General features: G+C 41.2%; 1 protein-coding gene across 4 annotated transcripts in view; it reads right to left on the bottom strand.

The window, feature by feature from the left end:
* XYLB (xylulokinase) overlaps window positions 1-12213 on the bottom strand; it is a 74737-nt gene that overhangs the window by 47832 nt on the left and 14692 nt on the right. For all 4 annotated transcript variants that reach the window (XR_013162851.1, XM_077129777.1, XM_077129778.1 and 1 more), the window contains exons 3-4: window positions 2312-2381; window positions 1699-1779 (exon numbers count right to left, since the gene is read on the bottom strand). Coding sequence is in view for 3 of the 4 variants with exons in the window: in XM_077129777.1 (XP_076985892.1) it covers window positions 1699-1779; window positions 2312-2381 (151 nt within the window). In the remaining variant the exon portion in view is untranslated. The remainder of the gene's footprint in view (window positions 1-1698; window positions 1780-2311; window positions 2382-12213) is intronic.

A 12213-nucleotide genomic window follows, 5' to 3' on the forward strand; every position in this document is an offset into this window, starting at 1 on the left:
GGGGAATGCATAAGGCCTGGGGCTAAGGTGAAAGAAGCAGGTGAGGCCACCCAGGGGATCTCCATGGTTTCACAGAGACCAGAATAATAAACTGCTGTTGGGTTTCAGGTCAGGAGGAAGGGGATATGTGCCAGTCTGAAAGTACTATGTACCCCAGAAAAGCCACATTTTAATTCTGATTCAATGTTGTGGAGGCAGCTGTTTCTTCTAATCCTGATTCAATGATGTTGTTTGGGATTTTTGATTAGATTATCTCCATAGAGCTATGCGTGCCCAATTGTGGCCGTTAACTTTTGATTAGATCGAGATGTGACTTCACCCATTCTAGGTAGGGCTTGGTTAGTTACTAGAATCCTTTAAAAGAGGAAAACATTTTGGAGTCAGAAATGACAGAAGCTTCAGAGCCGACAGAAACTTCACAGCAGAGCTGACACAGATGCAGACACGTGGAGAACAGAGACACGGATGTTTGGCGATGCTTGGAGCCCAGCAGATGCTGCCATGAGATATTAAGCCAGCCAGAACTTGGAGAGAGCCAAGGGAAGCCAAGAGATGAAAACCAGCCCTGGAGAAATAAATTGAGGAACAGAGGCTGAAACGGAGCCCAGGAGCAAGACACCAGCAAATGCCAGCCATGGGACTACCCCGCCAACAGAGGTGTCCTGACCCATCGGCCTTTCTTGAGTAAAGGTAACCTCTTGTTGGTGCCTTAATTTGAATACTTCTACTTCTTTAGAATTGTAAACTTGTAACTTATTAAATTCTCCTCCTTAAAAGCCATTCCAGTTCTGGTATGTTGCATTCTGGCAGCTTACCAACTAACACAGGATGCATCTTCAGAAATCAGATAAGCACTCTGTAATGAGGACATGAAGCACACAGTGATTTGAACGACAGGACTGGGCTTGGGTCCTGGCTTCCTCTCTTACCAATTATGTGGCCTTGAGCAAGTGACAGCACCTTCTGTGCCTCGGTTTCCCCATGTACATGGCAATAATAAAAACAGCTAAAATGTCAAGAGAATCCATTATGTAGGAGCCACTGTTCTCTGTGCTCAACATGTGCAATGATACCACGTCAGATGAAGATAAGGAGGCGCCAGAAGGCTGGATGCCACATTCCAGGTCACCACTTGCAAACGGGAGAGCTGAGGATCAACTCCAGGCAGTCTGCCCAGAAGCATGGGCTAGCTACGCCACCTCAGAAGATCTTTATAAGGATTAAGTTAAAATAATGTATGTAAAGTACTCAGCATTGTACAAGACATACAGAACATGCTCAGTCAATGTCCTTTCTGTTAGTAATACAATTTCTATCACTAAAACTATTGTCATTATTAGTATAATTTCTTTCTTTGCTTTTACTTCCAGGAAATAGAAAAGCAATTTCAGTGCCCCAAAATGGTTATAATAAATTCATGTTAAATGCTTCCTCCATGCCATTTGAGGACCTCTATTCAGGTGCCCATACCAAGTGTCCTATTCTGTAAAATAAGGTTTAATTGTAAGAACTCTCTCAGATCCTTTCGGAAGGAGGAAAGTTTATACCCCCTACTGGCAAAACAGCCACAGGGAGTTTTACTAATAACCAAATGTATGCAGCAGCTCTCCAGAAGGACCGTCATCCTTCCTGGGTCAGCTGTCACCTTTGCCCAAGTCAACCACCCTCTTGTGGCAGAAGGAGCTGCTATAAACGAACCTGGCCTGCCCCAGACATGGCGAGGACCTGAGAGAAGTTAAAGCCCGAACCCTTCATCTTCTCCAAGATGATATCCAAAGCCTGTGGAAAAGAAAAAAAAAAATTACCATTAACTAAAATAAACCACTGAATTAGGCAACTGCACAAGCCTCAAAATTTAAAAGCAAGCACCTAGTCATTACAGATGAGGAGCAGATGATGAAGTAACTGATGACTTGGGATTTTTTAAGCACTAGAAAGAAATAAATAGGTGTCAATGAAATAAAGAAGTGAACTATACTAAAAATGTTTTAAACAAATGGACTCATAAACTACCGACTCTGTAGTGGACAAAACCCATGGACTCTGTGGTATTTTAAAGACTGTCACTAGCAGGAGTTGCCAGCTGGTGTGGCTCCAGGAGCAAGAAGCCCTTTGTGAAGTCTCTCAGCCCTGGGAGTGCGAGCACCAGCCAAGGCTCAGCCTGGCTCAGGAAACAGGCAGACGTTTTCCCAGAAGGACCCAGTCTGAACAAACACTTCATGAGCTGCCACCACTGGGCTTCCTAGCAAACCACACCTGCCAGGTGAGACAGGTGGAAGGACAAAACAGGGACAGCAATCTCTGTGCTCACCTGGACCCACATGAGGACGGGAGAAGTGACCGACAGCCCATCCTTGTGAACATGTACACCACCTTGAGTCCTGCACGGAGAACAAGAACAAATGGGGGACAGAGGCTTAGAGCAAGATGAGCCTTCCAAAGCTGAAAGGGACACAGAGGCAGCAGAGGTTGGTGCCAAGAACTGAAGGAGAACATCCCTGTACCTTGACAACCTAGAGCGGGAACTCTAGGATTGAGTGGCACAAATGCTGGGCAAAATGGAAAGAAAGTGAAGGCATGGAAATTGCCCAGAGTGACCCGAAGACAGCAGTTCTCAGAAAGCACCAGCAAAACCAAACCTTCTGAAAAATGAGGGGCTCAGCCTGGAAAGCAGGCACTGAGTCTCTTGGTGCAGCAGGTGTGAAGTGAAGGAGTACGAGGTTGGATTTACCTGGTTTAGAGGGGGAGAGGAGGTGTGGCTACAGAAAGGGACCCCAGCAGCTGCAGGAAAAATTTCTTGACTATCAGAGTACACGAAGGAATCCATGGATTGCCGGCCTGAGAAGCTACCTGGAACCCCTTCCCTACCCTCTTCATCTTATAAGACCCTCTTGCAACTAGATGACGTGATAAAATCCTACCCATTCGGGTAAGAGTTTAAATTAAAACAGGGTCAGAAATCATACCAAGCTACTAGTCAATAGCCATGTCATCAGCCTTTCCAGTACTAAGTATATCACCAAGAGAAATGAAAGTACATATCCAGAAAAGGAGTTGTATATCAATGTTCATTGCAGCCTTATTTGTAACAATTAAGAACTGAAATCAACCCAGGTATCCCTAAAGAGGTGACAGATAAATTGTGGGGACAGTGGTACAATGGAATACTATTCAGCAATGAAAAAATAATGAACTCGTATTAGCATGGGTGAATCTCAGAATGATTATGCTGAGAGAAGGAAGCCAAACAAAAAAAGGGTACTCACTATTTGACTCCATTTATATGACATAATAGAAAATGCAAATCCATCTCTGTGAGGAAAGCCAGCCAGTAGTCACCTAAGTCCAGTTGGGAAGGAAGGGACTGTCATGGTCAAGTTCATTTGTCAACTTGGCCAGGTGGTGGTACCCGGTTGTGTGGTCAGGCAAGCACTGGCCTGTCTGCTGCTATGAGGATATTTCATGGACCTAAATCATAATTATATTGGCTGCATCCACAGAAGACTGCATTTGCAGTCAGCTAAGAGGAGTGTCTTCTGCAATAAGTGACACTTAACCTAATCACCAGAAGGTTTTTAAGGAGGATTCAGAAGAGACCATCACTCTTCACTGCTTCGGCCAGCCAACCTCTCCTGAGAGTTCGTCAAGGACCCGCAAGAGTTCTGTGGAGCTGCCAGCTCGCGGCCTGCCCTACAGACCCTGGACTCTCCATCCCCGCAGTTACATGAGACACTTTTATAAATTTTATATTTACAGATATCTCCTGCTGATTCTGTTTCTCTAGAGAACACTAGCTACTATAACTTGGCACCAGAAGTGGTTCTTAAGAAACAGAATCTTAAATATGGGTTTTTACAATTGATTTTCTATTCTGACAAGACTCAAAGGCACTAATGACTCTGTTTCCTGTAATCAGAATAACATTGCCAATCCATGCGGTGAGCTGGCAAAAGAGACAGTCAAAACATTACCATTGAGCACTATAAAAACTTTATAAACTGCCTAGAGCTTGAGCAGTGTGAAGAGCTGAGAATGATCCCCAGACTAACCAAAGCCCATGCCCTGCTGCATCCCCACATCCAGCACCTACATCCCACCGCTGTAGCCACCATGCCCAAGAGAAAGGCTGAAGGGGATGCTTAAGGAGATAAAGCCAAGGTAAAAGACACACAGAGAAAATCTGCAAAGTTATCTGCTAAACCTGCTACTCCAAAGCCAGAATCCAAGACTTTTTAAAAAGGCCCCTGCAAAGAAGGGAGAAAAGGTACCCAAAGGGAAAAAGGAGAAGCTGATCCTGGCAAGGATGGGAATAACCCTGCAGAAAATGGAGATGCCAAAACAAACCACACATAGAAAGCCGAAGGTGCTGGAGATGCCAAGTGAAGTGTGTTCACTTTTGATAACTGTGTACTTCTGGTGACTGTACAGTTTGAAATATTATTTTTAGTTCATCAAGTTTTATAAAAATGCAGAATCTTTTTTTTAAGCTATGTTGCTAGCACACTGAAATACTTCATTGTTGTTTTCTGGGGAAGGGGCAAATGTCACTAATAGAATGTCTCCAAAGCTGGATTAACATGAGAGAAAATACCTTTCTCCTCTAGTTTTAAGAGACTTCATCCTCACTCCCAGGATATTGGATTTCCTGATAGCAAAAGGCACAATGGCCCTGTGTCATGGGAAAATTCATTTTCGTGTCCTCGGGTATTCTTCTCCTTCTCAGCCTTTAGCACAGACTTGACTCCCTAAAATCTGTTGGGGCCTGACCCAAAAAAATTACCAGAATGTCAGGCAATCTGGACTTGCCAGTGATGTCCCTGAGATGGTATCCCGCAAAAGAACAGCACGTCCTTGTTAAGGCTTTGGATCTTCAAACTGATAATGCTGCCATTTTCATTTCATTTCCTGAAAGCCAGGGTTGGCTTGTGAAAAGTTGTCAAACAAGATGCTAAATATGAAATGTCAACTCTCCCTCTAAACTTTCCCTGTTCAGAGCATCAAATGAAGACTTCACTGGGTTTTACAGTGGCTTTCTGACTTTGGTAGTCCATTGAAGAAGGGAGTTTGAAAGTTGTTGCATACTGTTAACAATTGCCTGTCTATGTCCTGCCTGAAACATGATGATTGTTTATGAAAAGTATTCTTAATAAGGCTGGATACAGTTTGAAAATATATATATATACATATATACATATGTATATATATATATATATATCACGACTGAGATAACATCATTAGAGTTCTGTGGAAATAGGAGGTATACAGATGTTGGCTGGCTGTTGTTAGATATGCTATATACATTGATGATGGAAAGGGATGAGCTGAAGCCTTCAAATGAGAAGCTTATGTACTCTATAACAGATGTATAAGTTTCTGTGAGTGCCCTGAAGGAGAATTTTATTTTCTGTAGCTGCAGACTTGAGATCTCTGAAAATCAGACTCAGTCTCATTGTTAGGGTTACCAACTTTACAGCATAAACTGAAATCTCAACCTTGCATGGTATCTGCCCTTAAAGTGAGGGATTGATCGGAAAGGAGTAGAACCCTGAAAAATGGGATGGAGACATGAATAGATAATGATGGCTGTGGAGAGGCTGAAACCCTGAGTCATGCTGAGTCTTCTCAAGCTAACCCTGTAATAGTCTGCCCTGAGGACACAGCTGCCCCACCTCCAGGCTGCCCTGAGAAGTTGGCCACTCAGCCTCCTCCTGAAGGGATTAACCCTGGAGTGATTAATCCTGTTTCACCAAATGAAACTGCAAATGAAGGCCCTGAAGCAAATGGCTCGGAAGATACTTCTAATTCTTTTCATGACCCACCCCAACCACCCTCATTTCTTCCAGACCTATAACTAAAGTCTCAACAGGCCCCAAAAGATGAGGTACAAAGTGTCATCCATGAGGAGGTACGCTATACTTCAAAAGAACTGCATGAGATTTCCAACCTATCTAGACAGAAATCAGGGGAATATGTGTGGCAATGGATTTTAAGAGTGTGGGATAATGGTGGGAGGAATATAAGTCTGGATCAGGCTGAATTTATTGATATGGGCCCACTAAGCGAGAGTCTGCATTCAGTGTTCTAGCTCCAGGGGTTAGGAAAGGCATTAACTGTTTGGATAGGTGGTTGAAACATGGATCAAAAGGTGGCCGACATTACCTGAGGTTGAAATGCCAGAGCTGCCCTGGTATAATGTAGATGAGGGGATCCAAGGGCTTAGGGAGATTGGAATGTTATGGTGGATTTATCATGGAAAGCCTGCTCAGCTACCCCAGAAATGTTCAGAGAATGCAACTTTTAACAGATCTGTGAAACATAAATTTGTGAGACTAGCTCCATCATCCCTGAAGAACTGAGGGTCAAGTGAATAGAAGTCTAATTTGAATTACAAAAACAGGAAGCCCCTTCATCAATATCCAGACTCGAGAGAGTTTACAGACCCAAAGCCCCTTGAATGAGGGGGAGGCCAGTTCTTTTGGGTGGAGGACCCTATTACACTGCCACAAATCTATACTTTAATCTTCCTCCAAGCCTCCCCCAAGGAGATCGATTGCCTTTTTCCAGGGTAACTGTACATTAGGGAAAAGGAAATGATCAGATATTTCGGGGATTATTAGACACTGGTTCAGAAGTGACATTAATTCCAGGGGACGCAATCGTTACTCTGGACCACCAGGCAGAGTGGCAGCTTAGAGGTCAGGTGATTGATGGAGTTTTAGCTCAGGTGCGTCTCACAGTGGGTCCTCAGACCCATTCTGTAGTTATTTCCCCAGTTCCAGAATGCATATTTGGAATAGACATACTGAGCAACTGTTGAATCTCCATATTAGCTCTCTGACTCATGGAGGGGGCTATTATGGTAGGAAAGGCTAAGTGGAAGCTAGTAGAACTGCCCCTACCTAGCAAAATAGTAAATTAGAAGCAACACTGGATTCCTGGAGGAATTGCAGAGATTACTGCCACTCTTAAGGACTTAAAGGACGCAGGGGTGGTGATTCCCACCACATCCCCATTTAACTTTCCTTTTGGCCTGTGCAGTAAACAGATGGGTCTTAGAGGATGAGAGTGGATTATCATAAACTCAGCAAGGTGGTGACTCCAGATGTGGTATCACTGACTGAGCAAATCCATACATCCTCTGGTACCTGGTATGCAGCTATTCATCTGGCAAATGCTTTTTTCTCAACAGCTGTTAGTAAGGACCACCAGAAACAGTTTGCTTTCAGCTGGAAAGGTCAGCAATATACTTTCAATGCCCTACCTCAGAGGTATATCACCTCTCCAGCCCTATATCATAATCTTGTCTGCAGGGTTCTTGATTGTTTCTCCCTCCCACAAGACATCACGTTGGTCCATTATATTTATGATATCATGTTGATTGGACCTAGTGAGCAACTACTCTAGACTTATTGGTAAGGCATTTGTCTGTCAGAGGATGGGAGATAAATCCAACAAAAATACAGGGGCCTTCCAGCTCAGTGAAATTTCTAGATGTTCAGTAGAGTGGGGCATGTTGAGGTATCTCTTATAAGGTGAAGGATAAAGTGCTGCATCTGGCCCCTCCTATGACCAAAAGAGGTACAATGGCCAGTTGGTCTCTTTGGATTTTGGAGATAGCATATTCCTAATTTGGGTGTTCTACTCCAGCCCATCTATCGAGTAACCAGAAAAGCAACTAATTTTGAGTGGGGACCAGAACAAGAGGAGACTCTGTGACAGATCCAGGCTGCTGTACAAGCTGCTCTGCCACTTGGATCATATGATCCAGCAAATCCAATGGTGCTGGAAGTGTCAGTGACAAATGGAGATGCTGTCTGGAGCCTTTGGCAGATCCTTAGGATTAAGGAGCAAAGCCTTACCATCTTCTGCAGATAACTACTCTCCTTTTGAGAGACAGCTTTTAGCCTGCTACTGGGCCTTAGTAGAGACTAAACACTTAACCATGGGCCACAAAGTTACTATGAGACCTGAGTTGCCTATCATGAGCTGGGTATTGTCTGATCGCCAAGCTATAAATTTGGGCATGCGCAGCAGCACCCATCATAAAATGGAAATGGTATATACAAGATAGGGCCAGAGCAGATCTTGAAGGCACAAGCAAGTTACATGAGGAAGTGGCCCAAATGCCCATGGTCTGTAAAAGAGAAATGAGACAAAATAAAGTGTCAGTGGCTGAGAGATTCCAAACAGAGTCGAGGGGTTATCCTGGAGGTTATTCTTATGCATTAAATGGTAACACCTTTCTAGTTTAAGGCTAACAGAGAGGCTGGAAGGAACTGCCTGAAAATGTGGAGCTGTGTTCCAGTAGCCATTTTTCTTGAAGATGATTCTTTTATCTACCTTATGGACAGATGAGTAACATATATGGATTAAAAATAAATAAATAATAGGGGTAACAAATGTCAAAATAAATTTAGAAGATTGAAAAAATAAATAAATTTAGTAAACTGAAATGCTAGTGATCAATAAAAGGGAGTAGTAAGGGGTATAGAAAAAAAATAGGGGAAACAAAGGCTAAAATTTATTGGGTAGATGGAAATACTAGCAGTAAATGAGAGGGAGGGCTAAGGGGTATGGCATGTATGAGTTTTTTTCTTTTTATTGCTTTTTCTGAATTGATGCGAATGTTCTAAGAAATGATCATGGTGATGAATATACAACTATATGATGATATTGTGGGTTATTGATTATATACCGAGAATGGAATGATCATATACAAGAACGTTCGTGTTTGTATGTTATGTTCAAAAAATTTTTTTTAATTAAAAAAAAAAATTCTACCAAACTTTTAAAGAGCAAATATTTCAAACATCATTTAAATTGTTCCAGAATACCTAAAAAGAGGGACAACTTTCCATTTCTTTGCACGAGGTAAATATAAAACCGACATCCAAACCTAATAAATTCTGTACCTAGAACACAGGCAACAAAAGAAAAAACAGATATTGGACTTTATAAAAATTAAACTTGTGTTTCAAAGGATACCATCAAGAAAATGAAAAGATAACTCACAGGATGAGAGAAAATATTTGCAAATCATTTATCTGATAAAGTCTGGTATCTAGAATATATAAAGAACTCATGCAACTTCACAACAAAAAGATAAACGACCCAATTTTTTTAAATGAATGAAAGACTTGAACAGACATTTCTCCAAAGAAGATATACAAATGGCCAAAAATGCTCAAAGCCATTAGTTCATTAGAGAAATGCAAATCAAAATGACAAAAGTGATACCACTTCACACTCACTAGGATGGCTATACTACAGAATCAAAATGACAGACACAACAAATGTTGGTGAAGATGGAGAGAAACTGGAGTCCTCATACATTGCTGGTGGGAAGGTAAAATGGTGCAGCCACTTTGGAAAACAGTCTGGCAGTTCCAAAAAATGTTTAATCATAGTTATCATATGATCCAATTACACCATTCCTGGAAATACAACCAAGAGAACAAAAATGTATGGCCAGGAGAGTGCAAGGGTAGTTCAGTGGTAGAATTTCCGCCAGCCATGCAGGAGACCTGGGTTCGAGTCCTGGTCCATGCACTTCTCTCCCAACAAGCAAACAAAAATTCAACAAATGGTGCTGCAGTAACGGGACACTCACATGGAAAAATAATGAAATGTGACCCTGTTATGCAGCAGTCAAAACAAAAAATGCATGACCATGCAGATCCTGACAAAAAGGGGGGAAAGAAGTGTAATAAATAAGGTATCAGCGGCAGAGAGAGTTCAAACAGTCAAGAGGCTATACTGGAGGTCACTCTTATGCATGCTTTAGTTAGAAACTGCTACCTACCATAACTTGCCAACCCCCAACCAAAACCATTCCTGCCAATCCTAAAGAATACCTAGGACATTATATAAGATTCTACAAAGGTTCCATGCATAGGGTAACTTTCCAAAACCTACAACCTCCAGACAGGTCCCTGGACCAGATAAGTCCTGAAATGCAGAGGCGCTAGCCTCTCCAGAACATCAACTAGTTCCATCCCCCATCCTATATTATCAACAGCCCCTTCCAAAATGAAAAAGTTACAACGGGCATAGCCCAACCACTCTTAAAGAATGAGAGAAAGGTCAAAAGTGAGGGTGGAGTTACACAAAGAAGGTTGGGTTTAACAAATGAGTATGAGTGTCGCATCATTATACTGATATTTCTTTTAGCCTCCAGTACCCTAGAGCAGATAGAAATAAATACCTGTGGAATTGTAACCCATACCAAATTCTAAAATCTGTTCTACAATTGTTGCGATGTACTTTGAAATTTATTGCTTTTGTGTGTATATATTATTTAAAGGAGAAGGAGGAATAGAACAGAGAAGACAGGATTTAACAACAGTATGACTGCTGAATCATTATACTGATATTTCCATTGGTCTCCAGTATCTTGGAGCAGCTAGAAGAAAAAATGAAAAATTGTGGAACTGTAACCCATCCCAAACCTTAAAATCTGTTCTATAGCTACTTGTTAAAATGTACTTGGAAATGTATAGCTTTTTTGTATATATGTTATATTTCACAATTAAAAAACAACAACTGTATTTTTCCCTCTCAACTGTATGCATATACATACAGGACTTGAATATGTCTTGTTTATGTTGGTGTCCCCCAGTATCTCACACATTCTACATGCTTAAAGACAGTTACATATATTATATAGTATTATTTTGTATTGTGAATGAATGGGTCAATCTCAATAGTCCTCTCTGTTTCTTCCTTTTTTTGCTTGGGCAGGTACCGGAAATCAAACCTGGGGCTCCAGCATGGCAGGCGAGAACTATTCCTATTGAGTCTGTCTCTTCTTTGTCACACAATTTAGACTTCTATATTTTAGAAAACGAGTGAGTGCAGTTAAATAACTGGCCAATTTAGTCAACATGTCAAAATTTTTATCACAATAGACCTAAAATAATTTTTTTAATCTTTCAGCCTTTGCTTTAGCACCATTGTAGACAAAAAAATTAAAAAGCCCCATAATCTTTTCCTGATTCTTATTCTTAGAAATAACTTCTTACAATAGTGTGATCCAGCTCTGTCTTCTCCCCCTATGACTTATTTACTCACAGAAACCTACTTTTAACATAGAATGGGGAAGTGTTCATTTACGTCAAATTATTGACTGTTTTATAAAAACAACCTGTAACTGATGGTTTGACTTAGTTGCAAAATTTATGATAATAGTTTGAAAATAAAATTTTTTAAAATAAAAAAAAGAATTATATTAAATTAATAAAGTAATTTAGGGAGAATCAAAAAAAAATATGTATGTACCATGCAAAAACTTGCATATGAATGTTTATAACAACCTTATTCATAAAAGCCAAAAAGTAGAGACAACCCAAATGTCCATCAACTGATGACTGGCTAAACAGAATGTGGTACAGCCATACAACGGAATATTGCTGGGCACTAAAAAGGAATGAAGTACTGACACCTCTTACAACATGGATGAACTTATAAAACATTACACAAAGGGGAAGAAATCTGTCACAAAATACCACATATTATTAATTACTGTATTATGAAATGTCCAGAAATAGGCAAATCCCTACAGATAGAAAGTAGATTGTACTTGCTAGGGGCTGGGGAGAGAGGGAACAGAAAGTAACTGCAAGGAAATGAGGATTTCTTTTTGAGGCAATGAAAATGTTCTAAAAATGGATATAAGTGATGGGTGATGGTTATGAAATTCTGTGAACATACTAAAGACCACTGAATTATACACATTCTTGTTTTCACATGGGCAGGCATCGGGAATTGAACCCAGGTCTCCAGCGTGGCAGGTGAGAACTCTGCCTGCTGAGCCACAGTCGCACTGAATTATACATTTTAAAAGATGAATTTTATGATATATGGCTATCTCAATAGAGCAGTTATTTAAAAAAAAAGATATGGAAGGGAACATCTGTTTTAATGAAGGGAAAACAACATTCCCATGGCTTAACACAGCTGAAGTTTAATTTCTCACTGTGTAAAGTCCAGTCTGCGTGGTGGGGAGCAGGCATAGGGAGTGGGGAACTCTGACCCAAGCCATCACTCTGGGACCCAGGCTGATGGCAGCCTTGTCACCTTCAACATGTGGCTTCCAAGGTTGCCCTGAACATGCACATCCAGCCAGAAAAAGAAAGAAGAGACAGTGGAGGACAGTTTAGGAAGCTTTTATGAACTAAGTTTGATAGCAGCATATCCAGTTTTGCCCATAATCCA

Source organism: Tamandua tetradactyla, chromosome 15 (genome assembly GCF_023851605.1).
Source record: "Tamandua tetradactyla isolate mTamTet1 chromosome 15, mTamTet1.pri, whole genome shotgun sequence".
In the NCBI taxonomy this organism is placed as follows: Eukaryota; Metazoa; Chordata; class Mammalia; order Pilosa; family Myrmecophagidae; genus Tamandua; species Tamandua tetradactyla.